Source organism: Zootoca vivipara, chromosome 2 (genome assembly GCF_965207765.1).
Source record: "Zootoca vivipara chromosome 2, rZooViv2.hap1.1, whole genome shotgun sequence".
NCBI lineage: Eukaryota > Metazoa > Chordata > Lepidosauria > Squamata > Lacertidae > Zootoca > Zootoca vivipara.
Genome location: NC_142584.1, coordinates 8,835,119 through 8,863,091, shown reverse-complemented (window position 1 = coordinate 8,863,091; position 27,973 = coordinate 8,835,119). Strand labels below are relative to the sequence as shown.

General features: G+C 44.6%; 2 protein-coding genes across 6 annotated transcripts in view; one reads left to right on the top strand and one right to left on the bottom strand.

Annotated features, from left to right (window-relative positions):
- Window positions 1-48: 48 nt before the first annotated feature.
- Window positions 49-11,290, top strand: ASB8 (ankyrin repeat and SOCS box containing 8). 2 transcript variants are annotated; one of them, XM_035099486.3, is made up of 5 exons: window positions 49-401; window positions 1,249-1,324; window positions 4,756-4,918; window positions 7,336-7,440; window positions 8,308-11,290. In XM_035099486.3, exons 3-5 carry the CDS (start codon window positions 4,802-4,804, stop codon window positions 8,935-8,937), a joined length of 852 nt encoding a protein of 283 aa, XP_034955377.1. In that variant the 5' UTR covers window positions 49-401; window positions 1,249-1,324; window positions 4,756-4,801; the 3' UTR covers window positions 8,938-11,290. The 2 variants fall into 2 exon arrangements, with proteins under 2 accessions (XP_034955377.1, XP_088517383.1); XM_088661257.1 differs by lacking the exon at window positions 49-401 and having other exon boundaries at window positions 1,198-1,324.
- A 1,993-nt stretch (window positions 11,291-13,283) lies between these two features.
- PFKM (phosphofructokinase, muscle) overlaps window positions 13,284-27,973 on the bottom strand; it is a 44,843-nt gene continuing 30,153 nt past the window's right edge. For all 4 annotated transcript variants that reach the window (XM_088661250.1, XM_088661252.1, XM_035099484.3 and 1 more), the window contains exons 9-23: window positions 26,365-26,460; window positions 26,034-26,126; window positions 25,065-25,190; window positions 24,249-24,313; window positions 23,954-24,017; window positions 22,824-22,970; window positions 22,632-22,702; window positions 20,522-20,609; window positions 20,004-20,156; window positions 19,107-19,271; window positions 18,114-18,175; window positions 16,487-16,598; window positions 15,648-15,747; window positions 14,345-14,450; window positions 13,284-14,001 (exon numbers count right to left, since the gene is read on the bottom strand). In XM_088661250.1, the coding sequence (XP_088517376.1) occupies window positions 13,854-14,001; window positions 14,345-14,450; window positions 15,648-15,747; window positions 16,487-16,598; window positions 18,114-18,175; window positions 19,107-19,271; window positions 20,004-20,156; window positions 20,522-20,609; window positions 22,632-22,702; window positions 22,824-22,970; window positions 23,954-24,017; window positions 24,249-24,313; window positions 25,065-25,190; window positions 26,034-26,126; window positions 26,365-26,460 (1,596 nt within the window). In that variant the 3' untranslated portion in view covers window positions 13,284-13,853. The remainder of the gene's footprint in view (window positions 14,002-14,344; window positions 14,451-15,647; window positions 15,748-16,486; window positions 16,599-18,113; window positions 18,176-19,106; window positions 19,272-20,003; window positions 20,157-20,521; window positions 20,610-22,631; window positions 22,703-22,823; window positions 22,971-23,953; window positions 24,018-24,248; window positions 24,314-25,064; window positions 25,191-26,033; window positions 26,127-26,364; window positions 26,461-27,973) is intronic.

The following is a 27,973-nucleotide window of genomic DNA, read 5'->3' as shown; positions in this document are numbered from 1 at the left end:
CGGCTGGAGGAGCGTGTCTGGGATGAGGAGTAGGGCTGTCTTTTGTTCATAGACAGTAGAGGTCGGATTCAGCCAGTGGCATCCTCAGTGATGCCCTTGTTTTATTTGCACGATCCCTCCCCTTAAGTTATCCACCCAAGCATGAAGATATATTCTTCCAATTCTAACTTTACCACCTGTAAGACTGCAATGAACCCTATTAACGATGACAATTATGCTATTTTAAGTGAAACTTCCAGGCATGGAATTCCCAGACGGTGGGAACAGAATTCCCAAAAAATACGATTAAGCTGTATGTAACGACAGCAGCTAGGATTCTTTATGCACAAAGCTGGAAGGAAGAAGTTCCCACCAAAGAAGAATGGATAAGTAAAGGGATGGACCACGGAGGGTTGGCAAAGGTAACAGCAAAAATAAGAGCGCCTAATGATTGTTTTGTGGAAGAATGGAAGCCCCTTTTGGAATACTTAAATGGAAGTCCCCTTTGGAATATTTAAAGAAATATTAATGTATGATCATGGACGTAATCAGGATTTTTTTTGGGGGGGGGAGAAGTCACGGGTAAAAATACCACCCTAAAAGTACTCACTTAATTGACTACTTTCTATGCTGCCCCTCCCCGCTATGCCCATGAGTGTGATGAATTTGCGAGCAGGATTTGAACTATGAGCAACAGACAGGCTTAGAGATTATTGTGTCGTGGTTATGAGAGAGAGAAGACAAGGGTGCAGCAAGGGAGAGAAATTTAAAACACCATGAAAACGGGAGGGGAGGTCAATAAAACCAAAGAGAAAAATTTTATGTTATAATGTTAATAAATAATAATAATAAATGACTTAAAATAAAAAAGAAGTAATTCCCAGATGTTGCCAGCCTTCATGTCACGTTTGCAGAGCCGAACAAAATTGCGCACGTGAAGCGCTGCTTTGCCTCTTCCTCCTTCCTCCCCTCCCGTGCCTAAAATTTAGCCAGGCCCAGAAAAAGCCCCCGTGGGAGGAAGAAAGAGCCCAGCCTTTGCCAGAAGCTGCTACGCGGTGTATCCCTGGAACTCCCTTCGCCGGGGAAAGAGGACCTTTTTCAGAGAGCTGCGAGAGGATTGGCAGGTAGAGGGAAGAGTGGGGTGGGCTTTACACTGAGACCTTCGGCAATGATTGGAGGAGACTGGTGAGGAGGGCGGGGCCCACTGAGACGGAGCGGAAAAAGCGTCTGCCTGAGGGGTTTCTTCTTCTTTTTCTTTACCTCTTCCAGGTCACCGGGGTCAGCGGCGCTTGAGCTTCCGGGGGCGCTACTGGAGGGCGCGCGGGCCGGGGTCGACGCCGGGTCGGTGAGTGAGGCTGGGGCTGCGTCGGCGTCAGGGGCCGGGGAGGCCTCGCCCTGCGGTGCGGGGTCTGCTCCGTCTGGCCTCCGCGGGCGGCGGAGGCGGCACCGCCGGGGCGGGGCGCTCGTGGGGCTGGTGGTGAACGAGAGGCGACCCCTGGGACCACCGCATCGGTTGGGCTTGGCGGTGCGACAACCCCCAGCACCACTACCTCTGGTCGGCCTCTGTGGGCTTCAGCTCGCCTCTTTCCATGCCCAAAACACGCCTCACTGTCTGCCACAACAACAGCAACAAAACAACAACAGAAATCCCGCAAAGCTTCTGTGTTGTTCATACAGAGATTTAGGTGGCTATAGAGAGAGGGGGGTATTCAAAATGTACATAGGAGTAGGGAGGGAGGGCAGATCCCCCCCATCAAATTAAAAAAAATACTTACCGTAATTTAGAAATTGTAGAAAGATTTTGAACAGGCTTTTCTGAGCACTTGGAGTCAAAAGAAAGTAATGTAAATTAGCTGCTGTTGTGAGAGTTCATTCCAAATCTGCTACACAGAGCCAGACAGAGGATGATAACAGGTGGTGGCCCTGCCCCCGCCGCCCAACATAAATCCCGGCTATGCCCATGAAAATGTATATCGTTATATGTCACGTTACATAGGGAGTCTGCGTGTGAGGCGAGGGTATGTGGCAGTTATGCAGCTTGCATTGAAATGCAAAAGGTAACACAGAGGCAGTGCTTCTTAATTCAAAACCACAAGAGAGTCTTGTTGCCTCTTAAACATTTATGATGACATGCTTTGTTTTTGTGGTCTAGAGCCCATGTCTTCAGATGCGTGAAGTGTTAGCCCAGGTTAGCTGGCGTAGGCGCTTGGGTGTAAGCAGTGAAGCGTGGGGGAAGCAAAATGCCAGAATGCAAACTGACAATTATGTTAAAAACTTGCATATGTGTAAAGCACAGTGGTAGTCACAAAGATGTGTTTCATGAGAACACAAACATTCTGGCGTTTGTAACCTATTTAACACCTGTAATAGGATAAAAAAGACATGTCACAGAGACACACTGGTCCTCAAAGCTATTCTTCAGGTGGCATGTTAAGTTTGCTGCTGAAGAGTTCTGGGAAACTGAATTATTGCTCATTACTTTGTGATCTTTCAGTTGGTCTTACTGCTGCTATTTTTGAATTGTTTTCTAATTAACCAACAGAACTACTGTAACTGGCACCTCAGTCAGCTTGCACTAATTGGAAGATGTTTTATGTACAGTAGTAATAAGTCAAATGGTGTCTAATGCATCCCTTGCATCAGGTCAACAGTGAAGCATACATGTTTCCTCTTTTAGCAGAAATGCATCTTGTTATGAGCTGTCATACATGGCATGCATGTAATGTATGACAGGGAAGGGATGCATCATGCATTGTGGCTAAAGTGCTTTCACCCAGAATACATTCAAGAGTTATAGGCAGGCAATAGCGCTGTCTGGGAGTTGGCAGAACGAGGCTGCTGATTGCTTCTTGTTTGTTTCTCGTGGCTTGCTAGCAATTCCCTTGCAGCACACCCTTTGGGAATTAGTGGTTTATTATTTATCTGTTCCATCTCATTCCTAATTGGAAGGCACAGCTATGTTCCACAGTTGTGTGTTTCTCTTGCTCCCCTTTTCTCCCCGGAATGGGGAGTGCATTTGTCTGTTTAGTTGACTATCATCTTATATACAATCCTCTGTATTTCTCTTGGCCATCTGAGTTGAGTAAAAAAGAAGGAATGCTTCTGACAGTATATTATGTTTCTCTGAGACTGCAGCAACATAGCTGCCAAGTTTTCCCTTTTCTCGTGAGGAAGCCTATTCAGCATAAGGGAAAATCCCTTAAAAAAAGGGATAACTTGGCAGCTATGTGCAGCATCCGTCTTTAAGTTAGATTACTGCAATGTGTTGTCTGCCTTGCTTACTGGTGCAAGTAGTTTCTGGGCTCAGTTCAAAATGCTGGTTGTGACCTAGGAAGCCTGATGCTGCTCTGGACATTAGTACTTCAGGGACTGCCTCTCCTCACATGAACCATTCTTCCCTCTGCATTCTTCATCTAAGGTCCTTCTCCATGTGCCCCCTCCAAGGGAGGTGTGGAGGGTGGCAACAAGAGAAAGGGCCTTTTTAGTGGTGGCTCCCCCTTTATGGAATGTTCTGTCCAGGGAGGCAAGCCTTGTGCTGTCTTTGTTCTCACATGCTGGGCAAAAACATTATTATGCATTTGAATCTTAATTTTCAGCTTACATTTTAATGGGGTGGAACCTGTGTATATAGAGATACATACATATAGTTTATTTTAGGTTGTTCAGTCCTTGTTTTTAATGTTCATTTTTGTAAGTTGCTTTGAGTTTCTTTTTTCATTTTTAAAAAGCAACTAATAATAATAAAGTGTGCCTTGTGCCACCCAATTTTTCATCTTGTTTATGAAAACAAATGAGCGAGATGATGCTTGCATCACATATACTATAACTTCATAGCCTTGAGTGCTACTTGTTGGGTTCTACTTGTACACTGACAGCTTGCAAAACTGGAGCAGATTATTGAAATCAGGGTGACCTGCTGAATTGAATACTTTTATTCTGGTTGCAAAATTTGCAGGACCTTGTATTATTTCTTTAAAATGTGAAACCCTTCTAAAACAAGAACAAGGATGATGAAAAAGTAAGCACAATGTATTTTAAAAGGTGGCTAGTCTAGGATGTAACACTTGCACAATAGATATGATTGCATCATGCAGTTTGGTTTCATTTTTTGTTCTTCCAAACATGCAAATAATGCAAGCGGAATCCTCCATATAAAAGGAGTTCTGCTGGAAGGCCCCGCAGCCAATTAAAAGCTGCACCTTGGTTTTCAAAGTACTAGAGCACATGCTTCGTATGCAGATGATCCCAAATTCAGTCACCAGAATCTTCAGTTAAATGATCGTGGGCAGAACAAAAACCTATTCAGGAGACCACATAGAGCGGCTGTTGATCAAAATAGACCATGAGTGGAGGCTCAGAGGCTGAATGCCTGACAGTCTGGTCCTTAGGACTCTTCCCAGTCCACGCCTTTTGCCAGCCCTACTTTGTAACCCCCCCCTTGGGTGCTTTTGCCCAACTGCAATATGTCCTTGATGTGATCATGCCTCTTGTATGCCTGGGTGGAGTATGTGCACCTGAGTGTATGGAAACCTCTGGCTTTTGTAGAGCTAAGTCACACCTGTTGCCCCATCCACTTCTTGCCTCTGGCGCAACCCACCCTTGGCATGCAAACCATCACTTGATGCTGCAGTAATCTTGTGCTGAGTGAAATGTAACAAGATGCCAAGTCTTTTCTTATTCACAATTTATATTATTAATAGGTGTTCCCTTGAACTTTTGTGCGCTTTCTTTCTTTTTAAAGCTTTCTTCTGCATTTCTCTTTTATCTCCACCACAGGCAACATTGAGCATGTGAATGAACCCAAGGAAACTTGAGTTCCAGTATGTGGTATATTATGCAGAGCATTCAGAGTAAATATTCTTTGTCGGAGCGCTTGATCCGGACTATTGCAGCCATCCGATCCTTCCCGCATGACAACGTCGAAGACCTTATCAGGAGGGTATGTTGGAAGACTACAGAGATGTTTTAGCTCTGGAAGTTGTGTTTTGGAATCTCCAAAAAACCTCTGTGTGTCTTGGTTCAGTTTTATGGCTCAGCTACAACCCTAGGCAGGATTTCCTTCGGACTGCTGTTTGCTTCACATACACTTTTAAACCAGGGTTAATGAGTTTAAGAGGTGGGGACCAATCCTGTGAATCCACGGTAACATATGGTGCATCTTCCTGCAAACTGCCTTCAGGGTGCGGGAGAGAGACATGGCTTCATTAGTGTAACACATTGTTTCCCCAAGGGATGGGACGGTAACCATTCATTTTATACTTTTATAAAAGTAAAGGAATGCAATTGAGGCCACTATAGGGTGGCATTAACCTGCTTCCTGTTCTTAGTGAACTTAGAGCAGAACAGCACTGTCTGGGAATGGCAAGCATGGACTGCTTTTGCTCCATCAGAGGAGAAAGATCTCCTTATTTCCTTTTAACTTCTATTTCCCCCTGCTTTTCTCAAGCAGGCCAGAACAAATGTGCTGTGCTGTAACTGACCACACAGATACCAGTGGTTGAGAACCGACATGCGCATGTAATAGACACTTGAACTAAAGTTGTGCTTTGTGAAGTATGTATTATGTCATACAGCCAATATACCCCAGATCTTAGATCATCTGTATACTGTGGCCACTGCTGTATTTTGGGCTATAACCGTAGGGATAGGAATCCTCCTTTCTGATGGGTGAGGTTATGTCGGCTGTGCCTTCTTGCTAACCCGCCCTTGATGCATCTTAAGTGTAAATCTAAACTACTGGCTATTTTTAGAGTGTATGTACAGCAGACAGCTTACAGTGAGCAGAGGCAAGTTTGGAAGAGCATTAAAACAAATTTACTGGCCAGGTAGCTGTTCCTTGTTGCCCACAAATCTGGGGGAGTCAAGAGGTGATCCATGTGGATTTTGGCTCCATAAAGGAGAAGGGAGGATATATGTTAAATAGTATTGAATAGTGTTCCTCAGGCCAGTTTAAATGTGACATTTCTGATATTCAAAAGAATATGTAAAATAAACAAATTCCTTCCGGTAGCACCTTAGAGACCAACTAAGTTTGTCATTGGTATGAGCTTTCGTGTGCATGCGAGGTGCTACCGGAAGGAGATTTTTTTATTTTGTTTCAACTACAGCAGACCAACATGGCTACCTACCTGTAAAAAGAAGATGTAGTCAGTCTTTAGCTCCAAAGGGCAGTGCTAAGACTACTTCAGTTTCTGATTTCTCAGTACTTGTAGTCGCAGAGCTCCACATTAGGTTTGATTGATGCTGCCAACTGCTTTGCTATATTAATTCCCAGGTACTTAGTCTGCCAGAGCCCATTAAATGTACTATAAGTCAGCCTGTTGGCCAAAGAGCCCATGGAAGCTGATATGGTTATTGATGTTTGTTTGCTATCCTTGTTCTTCCTCTCCCTGCTGTTAAATAAAATATAAGATAGTAATCTTTCCAGAATGCATATGGTAACAGAGTGTTGTACAGAAATAAAAATAGCTGGAGGCTGGGGCCTGAATCTGTTTGGTAAGACAGAAACACAAGGGGAGGGGAGGCCTATTTGGAGATGCCAGAGTTAAGAGATTAGCTTTTTAAAGCAGGTGTTTGAAAATACAGGTGGTGACCATTTTAAGCAAGTTCAGTTTGACGTGTGACCACCGAAGTGCAGGTCCTTTTGGACTCAGAATAGGACAGAATGGGGACCGAGTGGGCTTATGCGTGTAGGTCCAGGAACAGAACCCCCGTGCAAAATGGTTGTCTCCTGTATATCATAATTCTCTCCGGGAGAGAAGGGGGAAAGCAAGCTTTTTTCTGAAGGCTGGGGTCAGCTGATCACTTGACTATGACTTCTCAATATACATCTGAAGTACACAGAAGAAAAACCCTTCTGGTTAACAATTGTCACTTAGCTCCCCTGAGTACAACCTGTGTTGCTAACAATAAATTCCATGTCATTAAATATGAGCAATCCATACAGTTCCTTGTGACATGAGGAGACCCCAAGATACTGGCTGTATGGAAACAGGCCACGGTCTGAACCTGAGCTCCTTGAGAGGATGTCGTTCTTTACTAGCTTCCTCAAGCAAATGGAGCAGATCTTGCGGGAGGCAAGTTCTCTCCCATTTTTTAGCCACCTTTGGAATGCTACAGCAATACATAAATAGCTGTGAGAGTAATAAATATGAAGAGACTGATAAGGATTTGGGCTTTAGATTTTTGTCTTAAATCACAGAGATTTAATCACCATAAATATGAAGTACCCCAATGTGGTATCGTTATTAGATGACAAATGTGTATTGCAAAAGTTATTTATGCTCCATTGAGATCAGAAATAAATAAGCTGGCAGAACCTCTCTTACTGTGCTTTCCCAATTGGTGTTCTTCCAGGGAGCAGATGTTAACTGTATGCACGGTACCCTGAAGCCATTGCACTGTGCTTGCATGGTTGCTGACGCCGACTGCATTGAGCTGCTCTTGGAAAAAGGAGCTGAGGTAAGAGGAGCCTATTTAAGAACAGATCCAGCAAACCTACTCATATATGACAGATGTGAGGGGGTTTGCAGAGCACTTCTGAATGTTCAAGGGGGTTCTTATATGTTATCCTTGTGATAGGCCACACACACACACAAATCCTGATCACAGTATTACATATTACACGACTAGATTGAGACATATTCCTTTAGATGCAAGAGCTTGGAGAGGGGAAAACAGCGTTTTGTGTGTTTTCAAAGTGGTTTGCCTTTTGGGGGCTGAGGTTGAGTGGTAAGAAAATGTGCCATTTCGGGAATCATAGGGTCAAGCCCTCTTGGGCATAGTGAATGGTTTGCACAGTTGTTGGGATCCTGAGCATTATTTTGAATAGGTGACTGGAGTTTAGCTCTCTGGCTCAAAAATTATTTGCCTGATTGATTGACATGGCCCAGTCTAGTCCTGTGCCAGTTTGATCATATGTTGAATTATGGGCAGTCTGTTTTTAATGGTGTTTGCTGTCCCTCAGTAATAGTCATATGTGTGTGTGTTTCAGCATTGCCTTTAATTTTGACAAAAGTTTTTACAGATAGGAAAATGACAAGGCCATGAGACCAAATGTATCATTATCATCATCGTGCTGTTTCTAAAAAATAAGGGCCAGAGCAGCAGCATGATACTTGAGTTTTCTTTTGAGATCTGCTTCAGAGGAAACTGTCGTTGAATGGGTCCGGTATTAGAGAGTGAGGATCATGGGACAAGTGTTTCGGCTGATGGGGATTGCATTGAGAGGATTCCACTTCCCATCCTTATTAGCCAAGCTTTGGATAATTTTCCTCTTGCTGATAATAAACTCCAAACACATGAAGAATCCCGTCTCTGCTTTTTCAGGTCAATGCCCTTGATGGCTACAACCGAACAGCACTTCACTATGCAGCGGAAAAGGACGAGACCTGCGTAGAAATCCTATTAGAATATGGGGCAAATCCCAATGCACTGGATGGCAACAAGGACACACCACTTCATTGGGCCGCCTTCAAGAACAATGCTGAATGTGTCCGAACACTCTTAGAAAGCGGCGCCTTTGTCAATGCTCTGGATTACAACGACGACACCCCCCTGAGCTGGGCAGCGATGAAGGGAAACCTGGAGAGTGTGAGCATCCTTCTGGAATACGGGGCAGAGGTCCGGGTGGTCAATATGAAGGGGCAGACCCCGATTTCGAGGTTGGTTGCCCTGCTGGTCAGAGGACTCGGCACTGAGAGAGAAGACTCCTGCTTTGATCTCCTTCACAGTGCTGTAGGACACTTTGAGTTGCGGAAGAACGGCACGATGCCGCGCGAAGTCACGCGGGATCAGCAACTCTGCGAAAAGCTCACCACCTTGTGCTCCGCCCCAGGCACCTTAAAGACGCTGTCGCGCTATGCTGTGCGCCGCAGCCTGGGAGTCCAGTTCCTGCCAGATGCAGTGAAGGAGCTGCCTCTGCCAGAATCTCTGAAAGAGTATGTGTTGCTTAAATGACAGCTAAAGCCTTGCAAGGCTCTGTTAATAGCTCACTTTGGTTGACTTACTGTGCAGCTCCTTTCCTGGTGCTTTCAATTGACTGTAGCAGTGATACGAAGTAGTTTTTTGCAGATCAGTGTGTAACTGCACATGGGATACTGGTTCTGACATTGGCTGGTTGTTTCCCTTAGTTTCTCATTTTTCCCTTCTTTTCTTCACTGAGAGGCTGGAAGGTGTAATGCTTGAGAAAGAACCCCCCCCCCCTTGCCTCCTGCAGTTCTTCCCTGAATTCCTAGATCTGATTTCTCCTGAGAATCTTTTGCACAAAGGGAAGGTGGAGCTACGTACCAGGCTGGAGGAGGAAGTGGTGGGGAAGGCACAAAAGCCGAATGATTGGTGACTTTCCTGCTTCTAGCTTTACACGCTTGAGTCAGCAGGCCTGTCTTGCCATTTCATTTTCTACTGCAAGGTAAAGTGGCTTGTTGGAATGGAACAAAGGAGGCCCTCCTTTGTGTGTCTCCTATCTGCTCATCAGATTGGCAGGTGAGGGAGAATTCTCTCCAAAGTAGTGGATCATGTTTTGATACTTTGGCCAGATCTTCATGTACAGCAGAATGAAATTCCACAACAAATCCCAAGGTGGTAGTGGACTGTCTCATTTCAGACTGTAGGTGGAGAATATGATTTGTGAATGGCCCTTGGTTGGGAGTCAGGTTGAGGAACCAAACCCCTGCAAGTAGAAAGCAAACACCCTCAGGGCAACAAGTTCTTCATCAGTCCTTTATTTGCTGTCCTAATGTAAAGTATAATGTAAAGCAAAGAAGCATTCAGAAGCAGTGTGCAAGTTCAAACCAACACTCTGAGATGATAATCTTCCTTTCAATCATGTTCTCCTGCATGTTTAGATCCACCCTTCATAGGGGAAGGGCTCAGCTGAGCCCCAGAAAGCAGGCCAGTCAGAGTAAATCACAGTGAGTTTTTTCTTTAAAAAGTCAAGTAGCAAGATAGGTACATGTATGAGATTTGTACCCTGAATAATATGGAAGTTGGTTGCTGTCTACATTGTGTGCTCATGTATCTTATTTATGGCTTTAGAGCTTAGTAAGCATATTCTTCAGTCTCCTTGCATTTTGAAAGTGGGTCTCAGCACCCTGTGTTGAGCCTCATTGAACTACAGTTCCCATCATCCCTGGCCATGCATGCTGAGGCTGATGACTGAGAATTGTAGTTCAGCAACATCTGGAGGGACATAAGCGCCACATACCTGGTTTATAGCATATTCAGTTAATTTCTGGTTTGCTGTCACATTACTCAATTTCAGCTGTGCTTTACTGTGCTTTCCTTAATTAGCAACAGAGTGTTCACGGGGTAGGGGGTATTTTAGTACTTAAAACACTGCTGCATTAAAAAAAAACCTCTAAAGGTTTCAAGGTGTTTCCATTAAACACAAGTCCCTTTAGTGTCCAAGCAACAGTAAAAGTTTATGACTACCTGCAGCTATGAATCCTGCATTTATTTACACCAAATTGATTAGATGACAGAAGCAACATCTGAGCCCACGTGCTGTCACAAATCTCCCAAGGTTTTGGACCAGCTTTTGTTTGCACAGTCCAGTTCTTAAACTCCGATAGCTGACACCCAGGGTTTTCCCCGATTGTAAAATTATAGGTATATTTCAATTTACACTCTAAAAGGATAACCTAATTTCCTTAGATCATGGCAAAGGATAGATAGCCCAGTGGTACTGTTGCCTGAAGGCCCAGCTCCCTCTACTTTCAGCCAAGGCTTAAAAATGAAATGAAATTTTCTGAGGATAGGAGATGCTTCTAGGATTCCCTTACATCCCTCAGGATATCGCTGTTGGTTGGGTAGGGAGTATGAACTAATTCTGAGCAGTGAATGTATCCAACTGGGCACCGTTATTTTCAGGGCAGTGTGGGATTGCTCTAATCACTTGGTAAAATGAACAGTGTCCTGAGCCATGAGTCGGGTGGTTAAAAGGCTGTTTACTATAAGGAGAGCCATAACTTTATATGGAGATGTGGTTCTCTCCATTCACAGGCAATCCAGAAACATTGCTCCATACTTTTAAGAACAACCGAAATCATGTCTTCCTTATAACAGTATGTAACTGTGGCGATGCAGTTGTCATCCACTCTGGGAACACATCTCCCCCATTGAGTTAAGCCTACCTGAGTACATGCTGGACAGTCAGAAGCCACATATTGGGAGGAACAAATCATGCCATGAGCTCAAAATTCCCTTTGCCCAAGTGTTTGGTTGCTATGGAGGAAGGTGGTTCATTAGGTGAGCAAATAACTTGTGTGGAGTATTAAAAGTTTGCTAATTAAAAATGGTGGTGTAGAAGCAATTTATTTTGCAGTGTGTTTTCATTGTGAGAGTGTTGTACTGCTTGTCTCCTGCTATTTCCTCTTGCCATTTCTCCAGCAGATAGCTGTCAGATTGCTGCACCACCACGAACCCAGAAGTCGTTCTGGTGTGCACAGTTATGGCGTAATACAGCAACTAACATGGATTCTATTTAATGTGGAGTGGATTTTGCCAAAGGAAGAGGATGACAACATCAAGAACTTCCCTTTTCAGTAAGGATAAGTACAGGCTTCCTCAACCTCAGCCCTCCAGATGTTTTTGGCCTACAACTCCCATTATCCCTAGCTAGCAAGACCAGTAGTCAGGGATGCTGGGAACTGTAGTCTCAAAACATCTGGAGGGCTGAGGCTGAGGAAGCCTGGATAAGTAGCTGGGAAGAAATGTATACAAAGTTCCTGCCTCTGTTTTAATTTTTTTAACTCTGCTATTTTTTTTTAAACTGTGTGTCTAACACCACTGGCGGTGAAACGTTTCCCAGCGTTTTATTGTCAGTTTTGTAAGTTCATTAGTAGTAATAAATGGACGCCAACTGCAAATATAATAGGAGGCTAGCTTGGCATTTTCAAAGTAATTCGCTGTTTTCCAGGTGATTGTTTTTACATTTTTTACTAGGGAAGAGAATACATGCAGACAGCACCATTCAATATGGAAGACAAAACTCCCTCATGTACAGGTACATAATTCTGAGTGCACATGCAAAAAAGGGGGCGCCGGGTTTAGATGCAGGGGAAAAGAGAGAAAACACTCATTCAACAACTGCCTGAGATACTTAAGACATAGTTACTAAAATTTACTTCAGAGGCCTTCCCCCAGTCCTCCCACCAGATGAATTGCAAGGCGGCCTTTTCAGTTAAGGCACTGACTCGGAGGACTGCGTGTTGCTGTTGCCTCTACTTTTTGGAACTTGGTAAGAGACACCGGCTGGTGGAAACCTTTTTGTAATTATTTCCCACCGTTGCTATTTCATAGGGCTACTGTTACTTTATTATGTGTGCATTTTATTTCCCTCTGTGTGTGTGCTAAAGTGCAGGAAGCCTGGAGGGAGCGAGATAACCAGGAATGGATTTTTGTGTGGAGGAACTGCAAGTTCTGTTCAGCTCTGGCACTGAATTCCCTTTGGCTGTATTTTTGCACCAGCTTCTGGGTAGTAGATTTTGGGATTGTAGTCAGGAACAAACTAGAATCTACAAGCCTGAAGTCTGCCTTCCTGTTGTACAGATGCACTACTGTTTGTAGCTAGCTGGGCCATCAAGTAACAGGTTGGAGAACAAGCATATAGCACTACAACCCCCAGTGTCTGCAGGTATCTTTGTTCCATGTGTCTAAGAGCTGCTGTTGCACTTTTGCATATTTTTATGCACTTCTTAATAAGGGTGGTTTCAAATGATGTTCACAGGGGCTGCTTTAAATCCACGGAGGTGGAAATTGCCCCAGATGAGAAGAGAGGTGTATGTATTTTGGCAAATGGAAGAGTTTACATGCAGTCTAGTTTAGTACTGGTGCCAGCAGTGTTAGAAACTTGGATATATAAGCTAGGCACCAAATGGCTCCTTTTAAACCAGGGTTGCAGTCACCAAAGTTGCCATTTTTGGGCCAGGCGGCTCAAAAACTGTATTTTTCAAGATGACTTTTTAGTTCCTGAAATTCATTCTGATTGTGCAGATAAAATATAACTGGTAGAATTCTGCATGATGTGATGCTAGTGTGTGAAACCAGTCAAGGATCCCTAGGCATGTACCTCTGGATGGTGGAGACTTCAGGCACCATCCTAGCACCCGGGCTTCTTCACTCGGTTGCAGGTGGCTGATAGCCAGGTGCAAAATGTGCCTGGCACATTTTGAATGCTGGGTGCCATTTGGCTGCTTGGTCTTTTAAAATCCCCCATGCCTGCAGTCCAACCCCCATTGCATTGTGCATGTTACTGAAGAAGGGGAAAAGATGGTGTTGAAATGGCAGATCCAAACAGCAGCCTCTAGAGAAACAGTTCCCATTTTATTTTCAGCATTTGGAAGAGCTTGAATCTCAAAGCTATAATTTACCCCAACTGTGGGTTCTGGGGTAGCTGTCACTGTTCAAAGGAGAGGGCCTGATAGCAAAATAATATATTCAGTCCAGTCCAGATTTCAACATGAACTTAAGCTGAAATGACCATTCCTGTTTGAAATCCCCACTCCACCCCCAGACAGAGGGCCACCTAACCTTATAAGCACCAGTAAAGGAGAAGAAAGAGTAGATCTGCTCGGTGCCTGAATAGAAGACCACCAGGAGACCCATGTCAGCTGTCTTGAGCTTTCTAAAAGGAAAAGTAGAATATAATAACATACATTTCCCTTTAACTCATTCATTCGCATACTGCAGATATGGCACTAGATGACATTTGGTGTTGCCTCCTCCATTTGTGGCAGGCATGCAGTCCCGGTCATTACACAAAACACTAGATGAGACAGCTGCATGCTAAACTTGGGAAGGGGACTGGGGAAAAATATACTTTGCTTTAGAGGTCTCCTTGAGTGTCATAACTAAAAGGGAGAGCTGCTAGCTGTTCACAGGGCGCCTTCTCCGGATACTCTCTTGCGAGTGATATGTTCTAAGTGAGCTGTCTCAGAGGTATCCAACTCAATCTTGTACTTGGCAAGAATCTTCAAGATGGGACGAAGCTTCAGCCACCACTGTGATTTGGGGATGCGGTGCCTGTTGGAGAGAGAGAGAGAGAGAGACCATGAACGTTTCAGGACACACCTAAGAACACCAGAAGAGCCTTGTTGGAGCAGTTCAAAGGCCCATCGTAGTCCAGCATTGGAAGCCTACGGAAAGCCCTGGAGCACAATTGATTCCATGGCTCTGGCACAATCGCTCACTTTGCAAAAAGGCTCAGCCTTGGGGAGTCTTTAGCAACCACTTCTGCGTTATTATTATTTTAGCGAGGTTCTTGGACTGCTAACAGATATATTGTGCATTGCAGATTACCCTGACTGCAGGTGCAGATTCTGCCTTACTTACTGACCTGAGTTTATAAGACAGAGGAGACACTTACTCAAAATCGGTCTGCTCTTTGAGTTCGGAGACTGGCTGGAATACAAGGGCCCGTCTGCGCATGCCCAGGAGGCAAGCTGAATCAGGGCTGTTGGCAAAGATACGACCTGGAAAAAGAAATCATGGGAAATGCTCATCAAATTCATTATCTGGAAAAATGAGGACTTGCATTTTCATTGCTTAATATTCTAAGATACCCTGGAAAGATTTTATTCTGAAATGCAGACTAAACATTAATAAATAGTTCAGCAAAGTAGTAATAATACTCTCAAGGAAATCTTCTGGAATTTAATATCTGGGTGTATTTATGCCTGTTCACGTGAAAGAGATTGGTGGAGAAAAGTCCACAATAAGTTATGTAGTAAATTACAAGTTAAATTCAACTATTTGTCTGTCTACAATTAAAATGCATAGCCTTCCATTAATCATAATAATCCTTGAATAGTCTTCAACAAAAGTTCTTAGGGTGGTGAGCAATGAACAATAAATTAAAATGGCAAAATCTGTACTGGTTTTATAACCAAAATACTATGCGAAGGGTTAATGCTGTAGCACATAATATTGTGATGTCATAAATATATATACTGAGGCAGTTTTTTTCCAGTTCAGTCAGTTATCACTGTATGTGGAGTTTTAGCTGTGAGAGCAGCAAGCGTGTTTTGTTATGCTGCCTGCCTGCCTCAGAGCCAGTCTTTAAATATCAGTCAGTCTCAGATACGAATTCATGTAAATCTGTTCCAGTAACGTAAGTATCAGCTACCTCTCTGGTACATTCAATCTGACAAGAACAAGTACAGCAATGTTATTTAAAGCCATGTTATTTTGAAACTTTAAAAGCAAGTGCTTTTTCTAAGGGGAAAAAAAAGAGCTATGAAAAGGGCCAAACAGCCCTGGGCAACTTCCACACAACTCTATAAAGTATAGTTACAGAGGCTCCCTCATAGTCACCTGAAAACAGGAGCAAGGGAGTTGTAAGCAGGGCTGTAGGTCAGTGGTAGTGCACTTACTTCACATGAAAAATATCCCAGGTTTAATCACTGGTTAATCCTCATTGGAAAGATCCATCTAAATTCCTAGAGAGCACAACCTATCAGTGACCTGTAGACAATACTGAGCTGGTTTTGATAGCACAAGTAGCCTATGCAGTTTTAGAGGGCGATGCCTCTTTCCAAATTCATTAATGGCATGATGCAACAGGGAGAAACATCTGGATTCTGTTCTCTCTTTTTCCTATCCCTCATTCTCCAGCAGCCATAGCTAACCCCCTGGTGTAACAGGCTACCCAGTCAAAAGCATCCACCTACCATGCCTGGAACACTCTTTAATCTTGCCGGACATCCATGCCACTGCTTTAGCACCCATTTTTGTTCCAAAGTTTCTGTCAAACGGAGTTGGTGAGCCACCCTGTGATGGGCAAAGGGGAAATCAGCTTGATTGTCATTGAGAATCATAGTTGCAGGAATTGCTTAAAAGCCTCCAAATGGAAGATCGGTTGCAGCGGGAGTGGCTATGGGCCTTGTACAGCCTGGCAGAGGAAGTGACCCGCCAATTGCTACAGCTTTATCTTCCAATCTCAGCAGCCTGGTGCTCAGCACTTGAAATTGGGTGGTAAAGTCTCTGTCCATACTGTGATCAGGACATAAAGCCCTCTGTCTGCTCTTCGCAGGTAAAGGGTAAAAGACATCATTTCCTACTACCCCAGTGCTGGAGAGAGGTCCTGGAAACACTCCCTTTTATTATAGAATCATAGAGTTGGAAGGGACCCAAGGGTCATCTAGTCCAACCCCCTGCCATGCAGCTAAAGCATCCACGACAGATGGCCATCTTTCTATGAAGAGTAAAAAAAGAAGTAGCATTTCCCCAGCTCTGATGCTGGTAGGGAGGCCTTTTAAGAGCACTTGGGAGACAGAATTCTCTCTCTCTCTCTCTGTGTGTGTGTGTGTCTGTGTCTGTGTGTTGTGTCCGTGTGTTTTCCGTTTGGAACAAAACATAAGACAGTGTGGGTGAACTGGAGGCCTCTGGGACCAGTCCTTTGGAGCTATTTCTGTCTTCAGCCCGAGTTCAACTTCTCTGCATTCGTGGAACTAATAGCAGTATTATTTGCTTGAGCAGCTGTAGCAGTATAGCCAGGCTCCAGACATACCTGCTGCATGTGTCCCAAGACGTTCTTCCTGGTGTCAAAGACGCCTTTCCCTTCCTCAGAATACAAGTTGTATATGAACTCGGTGGTATAGTTCTCATTGCACTTTTCATTCCTAGAAAGAGAGAACATACCCAGCATGGATGAGGCAGGAAGACAGGTCTACACTGATTAAGAACTAGCTTTAAAAGAAAAGAGATAGTAGAACAAAGTGCTGAGGGGGGGGGGGAGCCTCAGGTGGGGAACTTTTTGTACTGGTGCTGTATGGTGTCCTAGGTATGTTCCTTCACGAATGATGTCTCGTCATCATTGTTGTATGGTTAGCATTATAATAATTAAAAGGTAAAGGGACCCCTGACCATTAGGTCCAGTCGTGACCGACTCTGGGGTTGCGCGCTCATCTCGCATTATTGGCCAAGGGAGCCGGCGTACAGCTTCCAGGTCATGTGGCCAGCTTGACAAAGCCACTTCTGGCAAACCAGAGCAGCACACGGAAACGCCGTTTACCTTCCCGCTGTAGCGGTTCCTATTTATCTACTTGCATTTTGACCTGCTTTCAAACTGTTAAGTTGGCAGGAGCTGGGACCAAGCAACGGGAGCTCACCCCGTCACAGGGATTCGAACCGCCGACCTTCTGATCGGCAAGCCCTAGGCTCAGTGGTTTAACCCACAGCGCCACCTGGGTCCCCATTATAATAATTAGGCCTAAGTATATAAGGTTGGTGTTATTAAAATGGAATCATGCTGCTAAACCAGATGTTAATAATAAAGCTGTGATGGCTCCTGTTAGTGGTCATGGACTAGGGTTTACTATATGAAAGGGGTGTGCTTGTTGGGTCATTAAATGTTTTCTTCTAAATAAAGGGTTAAAAGTAAGACGAAGACATATGCTTGGATTAGAGCAACAGCTATTTCTAAGTAGGTTAGTAAGATAAGTACAATTAAAGTTATTGAGTCATCCACCCACCCTGCTCTCCTCAACTACTTTTGTATCATTGTACTATGCTAATGCCTCTTTCTTGGCTGACTGGGTGGAGAGAGGGTTTTTTGTGTGTGTGTGTGTGTAGAATTTTCTGTATTTTGTATGAATGTAGACCCAGGATTCACACCCATTGCCTTGCCCACTTTGGTCTGATTGGCTAGTGGGCCCTACAGCTTGACAGACTACATATTTCCCTTGGTCTGCACCCATTTGTACTGAAAATACATTATTGCTCCATAAGCTGCCTCTGCCCACCATAATTCTATTCTGACCATAGCCTGCTTTGTCTTCTAGTATAAGAGAATGTCAGTGTGGTCCTGGCAGTGATGGGAGACCCAGGTGCAAATTTCTCTACTTTGTAATGAAGTTCCACACCACTCTTGGGCAAATTTCTCTCAGCATAACGTACTTCAAAGGTTAAGTTGTTCCCCCTTTCAAAATGCACCATGCTGAAAAGCTGCAGAACCAATGTTGTTTTAGAACCCAGCTCAGAACAGAAAGTTATAAGCATATATGGTTAAAGCTTAAAAGAAAACTGTTTCCACCACTCCTACAATGGTATTGCCCATCTTCACTCTTTTTACCTAATGGAAACCACTTCTGAGCCTCCAATCCCCAGCTGTTTGATGGTTAAGCCTAGTAAGATACCTCAATATGAGACCTCTCTTCACAGTGGTCTTCATTTTCTCAGTCAGATGATCCACATTCATCTGTTTACCAAAGAGAGAATCATGGTTTCAGTTTCCATCTCCGAAACTACACGTGAGCACATCTCCCAGCTATCATAGCTTTTGTTGCCAAGTTCCAGTCCCCATCATCATACAGTCAAGACTTATTTTCTATAAAGGAGTATTCCTGGAAAAACTTTCCTGTGTGAAGGTGGGATATGCAAACTTTGCACTAAAGCCTGTGATATCATGTTTTGGATTGTGAATATGAAAGGAGTAAGATTAACCCACTTAATAAAGTCAAACTGCGGGCCCAAAACTATTTACATTAGTGACTTCACACAGTTGTCATCTGCACAAACAGTTGCAAAATGTTACACAGTGAGATGCTTGAGGCTCACTTTCCTCCTGAATGAGAACTATAGGTACTGCACGCATTTTTACTCTTGCCTCTGAAAACATTGGCTTTTAGAGTATGCAAGAGTAGGAATTGCCCATTCTTAAAGATTAGCCCCTATGTTTATGCATGAGTCATTGCCTTCAGAGCAAGCCTAAAGAAGTGACTCATGCAGAGATACAACACAGCCTTTTCTGTAGGCAGGCAATTCTGTTAATGAGTCTGAATTGGAAGTGATTGTAAGAGGCAATTCTGCTGTGCTCTTCTCTTGGAGGTGATTGAACACTCCAGTCACATCCAAAGCAGTTACAGTACTAGACAGAATTACCTGCTTCCAGTGAAGGCAGGACGCTAGTGCAGGAACGCTCCTCTCATTTATTCTCATGGCACACAAGCAGTCCTCTCACAGCATACTGGTGTTGCCCCAGCACACAGTTTTGCAATGACTATTCAGATATTTACAGCAGAGGCTGCTAAGGGTGGAGAGAGGAACTCAATCTATTCTAGACTATGCTGCTCTCCCAGGAGCTTTCAAAAAGGAAACAGCCCCCTCTGGCCTCTGCAAACGGTTCTCACTTCCAAGTCACGGATGGTGAAAGGATCCTCATAAATATAGGCTGCATCTGCTCCAGCAGCCAGTCCCGCCATGGTAGCCAGGTAGCCGCAATATCCTCCCATGGTCTCAATGATGAACACCCGCCTCTTGGTGCCAGCTGCAGACTGTTTGATACGGTCACAAGTCTAGGGAATTAAACAAGCAATGTGTTAAAACAAATGGCATCCTGCTCAGAAAGACAGAATGGGGCAAGTTCTCTGCAAAACGTTTTGGCATCTCTTATGTTTGCAAGTTAAAAGAAGTTACAGGCATGTAAATGTACAGCAACTGTCTCGGACTGAGTCAGACATACTGCCTCCTCTCGACTGATAACTGCCCTCCCAAGATTTCGTGGCAAAGTAGGGGTCTTCCCCATCACCCAAGATCCTCTGAGCTGAATGTGGCAGGGACCAACCTAGAACCTTTGGCAAGGAAAGCGCACAGTCTGCCAATGAGCTACAGCCCCTCTCCATTGCTTCTGAAGACAAGACACTGTCGAATACCAAATTTGACCATTGGACCATCTATTCTGGCTGGCAGCACCTATCCAGGGTTTTATCAGGCAGGCATGTCTTTTCATCAGAGATGCCTAAGGAATAACAAGCAAATTCTGCATCACGGAAAGCTGATCTCAGCAGCCTATGAAAATCCTCCAAATTTGCACAGTGTATTTATTTCTACTCCTGGAGAGCCACTGCCAGCCAGTTTCGACAGTAGTAAACTAGATGGACCAATGGTCTGACTCAGTTATAAGGCAGCTTCCTATGCTGTTGCACCACAAAACACTATGTTAGGCACCTGCCACACCCCACCCTGTGGTAAGACTTGCCCTGCGTGTACTGAAATTCATTGAGCTTGGATGCCAATGAATGCCTTACTGATGTGATGGTGTTGAGGGCTGTGTCTGCACCAATGCTGAAGTCAGAGCCAGGAACGTTGTTGGAGACGGTGGCAGGAATAACACAGAGCGGGATACAGAGCTCTTCGAACTTGGCTCGGCCTTCAATCAACTCCAGGCTGCCGGTGAAAGCCTACGGAAAGGGAAAAAGAAGAAAGCCTCCATTATTAAGATGAGGAAACTGTGGCCCTCCAGATGTTGTTGGACTGTATCTCCCATCATCCCTGACCATGCTACCCGTGGCCAATGGGAGTCCAGCAACATCTGGGCAGTTCTCCATCCCAGCCATAACAGGACTATCATCGGAGTCCACCCTGTTGGATGGAGACTGCCTCTTTCAGTCCACTGTAAATGGCTGTCATATTGTGCCTATAGGAATGTTCTGTGGGATGTGAAAACTGACATACTCATTCACCAATCTGTTAATCCTATCCACAGTGCTTTGCTTCTGTTATACATCTTGTGCTTTAAAGAGCCTAAGGCGTGCCAGAGACCTACCTCAAAGCCACCAATTATGATCAGCCCATGGATGTTAAAATTGGCGATGTTGCTGCTGATTTGCTCAAAGTACTTCTTAGGTAGAGTCCTGCCATTGAAGAAGAAGAAGAATCAGCACTCCATTTTTGTTTAATCTCTTATTCATTCTGATGGTTAACATCAAGCAAAAAAAAAATGCAGGTATTATAAAGCAGTAATTAAAATAATGAAATCCACGCCAACAACTAAAACAGAATACAGTGGCTAATACAATTTTGATTAACGGGTCCCAGTTCAGTTAAGATTCCAAATGCCTGGCTGAATAGATGCATTTTTAAAATTTGTGCCTGAATGTTGTGAGGGAAAAGCAATGTTGTGAGGGAATGTTGTGAGGGAAAAGCAAATGCAGGGAGTTCCACAGATGAGGGCTGCCACTGAGAAGGCCCTGCCTCTTGTCACCACCATCACTACCACTGACGGGACTACCCGAGCCAATCTTAAAGCATGGGCCAGCAGGTACTAGCGAAGGCACGTCTTACATTCCTTGGGCCCTAAGTTTTATATGGCTTTGGACAAAGGTGCCAACACCTTTGGTTGGGGCCAGTGGCTAAGAGGCAGTCAGCACAGAGTTTTAAGGATCAAAATGATATAATCCCATCTTGCTGCTTCACATTACAACCTGGCAAGTGACATTCTGACTCAACTGCAGCTTTCAGACTGGGTTAGATTTAGGCAGTCCACTCCCCACTTGGAAAATGCTTTGCTGAGTGGTTCACTGAGGATGAAACGGAAGCAGAGAAATAAGTTTTCTTCACCACCATCGTCATTACCACATGGTAGACTCTTGTTCTGTCACCTATGCCCCCTCTGCCCCAGCCATCATCTGGTCAGCTTCATTGCCAGGAGCCCCTCAAAGAATTAAGAAGCCTTTCAGACTCCCTATAGATGAAGAGGCCACGTAGGAGGGATCTTGTCAACAGCCAAACTTATCTCACCTTTCCATGGCAAGGCAAGGGCTTTAACAGGAGCACCGGCCACGCCAGCTAGAAAAACACCCCCGAGAATTCAGGAATGGCTCTGATTCAATAAGTCTTTGGGGGGCAAGCGATGGGACTTTGATTTCACTCATAGAAAGTTCCAGTGTCCCATTATCCCCAGTAACACTCAGTTTTCAGACGGTTAGCCTCTGCAGCGGGACGGGCAATTCTGCTGTGCTTCAGCAAAGGATAGGATATGAGCTTTCAAATATTCCTGAGGCAGTCACAGAAGAACTTCCCAGCTTCAGGGGAGGCTGCCTGATGCATCTCTGCACGAGTCACTGCTCTTTCCAATCAGCCTCCGCTGAGTGAGGTAATTCTGTTTTGCCTCTGCATCCAGCATCATTCAAGCATCCAGTCACTACCCATCTACAAATGCAGCAGCCTCTGAGGAGGCTGCTGGATACATTCTTACACAAATCAATGCTTTGAGCTTGTCTTCTTCCATCCAGGAGTACAGTGGTACCTCTGCTTACGAATTTAATGTGTTCCGAATGCACATTCATAAGTCAAAAAAAATTGTAAGTCGAATCCCATAGGAATGCATTGGGAGAAAAAATTCGTAAGTCGAAGCAACCCTATCTAAAAATTTGTAAGTAGAAAAAATCCTATCTAAACCGCATCCAAGATGGCGGACGGAGCTCCGTTCGTAAGTAGAAACATTCGTAAGTAGAGTTATTCGTAAGTAGTGGTTCTACTGTACATTGTCTCCTGTAGAAATATGGAGAATTGTCTCCAGTGGCTCTTCCACACTCTAAAAGTTAAAAAAAAATTAGGCAGGGGTGACTAACCTGTTGCCCTCCACGTTTGTTTGTTTGTTTTGCTGAACTACAACTCCCATCATCCTTCACTAGTGACCATACTGGCTGGGAGTTGGAATCCAGGAATATCAGGAGGGCCACAAGTTAGCCACCCCTGCTTTAAGCAATAAGAGGAACATGTGTTTTCAATTTTATAACAGGAAAAAGTTTGCCTCAGCTATGTATGCCAGCTGTGTTTTTTTAAAATCATTTTATTTTTCCTTAGCAGCTGTGTTTATTTTAAACACAGAGTACATCCATCCATAGACACCTCTCCCTACTCCATCATAATACCTTTTAGTTCCAAGACTTGATCCACCTCTCCCAGTCCAGCCGCCGACTCCTCCCCATCCAATTTCTTCAATCTGGAGAGGAAGGATGGACGAAAGGGTTTCTTTAACTCAAGCAGTTCTTCCTGAGCCACTGGCAACTGTGGAACTCTCTTAGAAGAGAGCATTAATCCCTCAGTTAAACAAAACGAAATACCTTTCCTTCGGCTAGGCCTTCAAACCCGTCGTGCACAGCCAACATCCTATGGCCGTGGATCAATCCAATTCTAACAGTAGACCTCACGGCTGCGTTCATGCCAGCTGCTGGCGCACCTACATTCATCACCGCCAGGTTGTAGCCACTCTGCAGAGAAAGGAAAGGATTGGGGATAAAGTCAGAAAGGGCTTTTCAAAGTGTTGGTGCTGGCCTTTAAAGCCCTAAACGGCCTCAGCCCAGTATACCTGAAGGAGCGTCTCCACCCCCATCGTTTAGCCCGGACACTGAGGTCCAGCGCCAAGGGCCTTCTGGCAGTTCCCTCACTGCAAGAAGTGAAGTTACAGGGAACCAGGCAGAGGGCCTTCTCGGTAGTGGCACCCATCCTGTGGAACGCCCTCCCATCAGATGTCTAGGAAATAAACAACTATTTGACTTTTAGAAGACATCTGAAGGCAGCCCTGTTTAGGGAGGTTTTTAATGTTGGAAGTTTTATTCTGTTTTTAATGTTCTGTTGAAAGCCACCCAGAGTGGCTGGGGAGACCCAGCCAGATGGGCATGGTAGAATTAAAATAAAATAAAATAATATTGGGTGTACTTCAAAGCACTCCCCGCTTTGGGATTTTGGGTTCCACTGAAGGAGCCGGTCACATGGAGAGAAATGCCTTCACAGAGCAGCTTTGTTGCCATTACAAGGATGGTTTATTTATGAAAATTATAATTACATATTCTCTCTCTGTGTGTGTGTGTGTGTGCGCGCGCGCGTGCATGTGTGTGCGTGTGTCTCCAAGGCAGAGTACATCACATGAGAATAAAATCAGCAGAAAAACATCAATAAAGAGACAGACTGGTTAAAAAGAAAGAAAGTTCATGTTACAAAGGCCTGTCTAAACAGTTCTCAAAAGGAGATGCAGACCTGCCTATACTGAGGCTGCCTCATAGGAGGCCAGGTCAGCCTACACTGTCTGGCAGCAGGTCTTCACAGTCTCAGACAGAGAAGGGTTTCTCTCCCATCACCTACCTAAATCCTTTTATTTAGAGATGTCAGGGATTGAACATGGGACTTGTACATACAAAGGATGCCACTGAGCTATGCTTTCTTTCCCACTGTATGCCCCTTCCCCATCCCTTACCTTTGCAGAGGGTGGGCGAATATGGGCCAAAATCTTGTAAACATTCCAGTTGTTTTGGAAACTCCTGTAGGATGAATCAAATTATTAGGAGCAAAGGAAGCAGCCTTCTACCCAGGTTCATTCACTGTCTACACTGACTGAGGTTGGCAGGAAATCCTTCCCAGCCATTCTTGCAGATGCCAAGGATTGACAGGTGCTCTGTCACTGAGCTACGGCCACTTCCCCTTCCTAAGAATAAAAAGGAAATTGCACAGTGGCCCTGGAAGGCCTTGTTCACATTGCAGCTCCACCTTACCTTCCCCTAAGTTTAAGAGCTTCATCAAACCGCCCTTCGTTCATCGCTGTTGTGACATCTTTAGTCTGTTGAAGGAAGGTGACAGTGACGAATAAGATTTCTTACCTGCCCATAAGGTCCATGGGGTGGTAACAACAATATAATACAGTGGTACCTTGGTTTTTGAATGTAAGACCGAGTTCCGAAACATTCAAAAACCGAAAACTGAAAATGGAAGCCTCAATATGGGAAACTCAAAATGGAAGCCTCAATGCAGGAAACTCAATATGGAAGCCATGTGGCATGTTCGACTTCTGATAAGTGTTTGAAAACCAAAGCATTTACTTCCGGGTTTTCGGCGTTCGAAAACTGAAACGGTTGTCAATGGAGACGTTCAAAAACCGAGGTAAAACTGTACATTTGTACCTTGGTGTCAAACAGAATCCGTTCCGGAAGTCCATTCGACTTCCAAAAATGTTCGGAAACCAAGGCGTGGCTTCCGATTGGCTGCAGGGGTTCCCTGCACTCAATCGGAAGCCACAGAAACTGCGCCAGGCATTCAGGTTCCAAAGAACGTCCGCAAATCGGAACACTCATTTCTGCGTTTGTGGTATTTGTGAGCCAAAATGTTCGAGTCGCAAGGCATTCGGGATCCAAGGTACGACTGTATACTGTTATAAAAGCAACTATTTCAAATGGAACAGAACAATATACATTCAGCAAATGAGGTGGGACCAACAAACAAAACACCTTAACTATCAAAGGCTGGGATAAAGAGGCGCATTTTCTTGTCCCGCTCCCCCAACATAAACACACATGCCAGCAAACAGTACTTACTACTTGGACACACTCCATGAGAGGAAGACGGACAGCTTGGTTACCAGAGAGGCTGACAACACATGCTGGTGTATCAGGAGTTCCCTCTAGTAGTGCCATGACAGCTTCCACACCCATCCTGCTTCCCTGCAAGATGGAGAACAGAAAAATGATTTTTTAAAAAGGGTGATTTTTTTTGTATTTCTGCAAACACCTGAGCATGCCAATACTTCCCTCTTGTTTTACAGCAGCCTAATTTTGGCGCCAATCCAGCCAACACTTGCCACCTGTTCACTATTAGAGGGAGTGATAAGTAATTTGTAATTATGTTATTGCTAATCACCTCCTGTTGTGTGAACAGTCAACGAGTGTTCTTATTGTGTGTAGTCAAACTTTGCCTAAAAATGCGACAGACTGCATTTCGTGGCCTTTTGTCTTCATAGATTACAGTGTGACAAAATGGGCTCTAGTCCAAGAAAGCTCATACCTCAACTAGTCTGTCACAAGACCTTTTGCTCTTCTATAGAAGTGTAACATTCCCCACCTGCAAGCAATTAATTCCAGAGAAGTTGACAACCTAGAGCAGGCATCCCCAAACTTCGGCCCTCCAGATGTTTTGGACTACAATTCCCATCATCCCTGACCACTGGTCCTGTTAGCTAGGGATCATGGGAGTTGTTGGCCAAAACATCTGGAGGGCCGCAGTTTGGGGATGCCTGACCTAGACGCAGCGGGACTGCATCAAGTGTGGGAAATCTTGGGGCCGCCAGGTGTTGCTGAACTGCAGCTCCCATCAGCCCCAGCAAGCAGGGCCAACGGCCAGGGATTATGGGAATTGCAGCTCAGCAACATCTGGAGGCTCAAAGGTTCCCCACACCTGGACTACACCTTTAGAAATTTCTCCTCCTGCCTCTGACTCCAAATTGCAATATTGTTTACAGGCATGTCATCTATACGAAGCATCAGAAACAAAACTGTATTGCTTTTTACCAGGATGCGATCAAAGGCAGAGGGGGTCCCACCACGCTGCACATGTCCAAGGATGGTGACTCTAGTGTCATAGCCCAGGCGTTTCACAACCAGCTGCAGAGAGAAGAGAGGTGCATAAAAATGACACTATCCCTTCAAAGTTAAGAATGTTCACTGGACAACAGAGGGAGACTCTTTGAGTCGTTTGGTTGTACAAACCCGCCCTTTTTAACTGTGCAGGACAATAAACCAGGCATTCTGCCTCCCAGCGAGTATTTCAGCTCAATCTCAATGTTAGGGCAAAGGACACTGACACAGATGCTTCAAGCAGAAACAGGATTGCATCACCCACACTTTTAATGTCTTCTGAGGTGATCGGCTTGCCGTGCTTATCAATTGCTCCTTCAGCCACAATAATTATGTTCAGCCTTGAGCCTCGGGTTCTTGTCTGTGGAGAAGAAGAAGAAGAAGAAGAAGAAGAAGAAGAAGAAGAAGAAGAAGAAGAAGAAGAAGAAGAAGAAGAAGAAGAAGAAGAAGAGGAGGAGGAGGAGGAGGAGGAGGAAGAGGAGAGAGAGAGAGAGAGAGAGAGAGAGAGAGAGAGAGAGAGAGAGAGAGAGAGAGAGAGAGAGAGAGAGAGAGAGAGAGAGAGATCCACTTCAAACCATGTTCCAGTCCTGGTTTGGAGACAGAAACTGCCTTGGTCAGTCAAGAAAGGCTGCCAGGAACCCAACCCTCTTGGACCTCTCGACAGCTTTCAGTGCCATCAATTGTGGTACTCTTCTCTGTTCAGTTGCTGCTGCCATATTCCCCCAATTCCTTAATCAAGGCTGGAGACAGTTTTGTGCAGCCTAGAGAGGGCCTGACTGTGAAACTCAGGCTACCCTAGGTTTGTCTAGCTCAGGCATCCCCAAACTTCGGCCCTCCAGATGTTTTGGACTACAATTCCCATCTTCCCCGACCACTGGTCCTGTTAGCTAGGGATCATGGGAGTTGTAGGCCAAAACATCTGGAGGGCCGCAGTTTGGGGGTGCCTGGTCTAGCTTCTCCAGCTCACCAGGCCCTTGAGGTGACTTGGGATACGTGAGGGTATCCCATTGTTTTGGTGCAGATTTCTTTCACTGACTCCAAATACTTCAACTGTTTTGCATTTTTAAACATTCTCCAGCCAGTACAGTACACAGCATCAACACATTACAGTGTACGTATTGCTGCCATTTTGGAAGTGTTTATTTTTTGTATGCTGAAACACGTGGTTTAGTGTGTAGCTGAATTCCCTTTTCCACCCCACTGTGAATTTTTGGATTTTGATCTCCCTTACATGCATTCTCAGGGTGGTGCATGGTTGAGCCGCACAAAAGATCCCCCCCAAGCATGTGTGTCATGTGTTAAGTGCACACATACAAGTCCCTTGTAACAAAAGCTGCTCTAAGGATATGTGTTGAGCTCACCAATGGATGCAAATAATACACTAGTTTAGTGATACCGGTAGCTGGTGCCTGCTGGGATTGGTAAGGCAGAAAGGCAAACAGTAGGTGAAGCCGATGAAAGGTAAGCCACCCCACACTGGTTCTATGAGGGCAGGAAGGTGGAGGCAGTTTGAGTTTGGTGGGGCAGTGTCCTATTTTTTTTAGATATTTTTTTTATATTAATTTTCAATTACAGTCCAATAATAGCCCCATTACTAATACCAAACACTCAGATAACAAATTATATAATTTAGGTGGCCTGCCACATGCTACAATTGATGGTTTGATGATTTTCTTTATTTCTGCATTCCAAAAATCTTATTAATTTCAATTACACTCCAGTCAAGATAACAATCCCTTATACAACTGCAATGTTAACAACTTCCATTCGTATTGACACATGAAATGATTTATGAAACTACAACTGAGGGCTCAAACTATATCCTTATTCTTCCTGTTTGTGGCAATTATTCTGTCCGTGATGTTTCTTCCTGT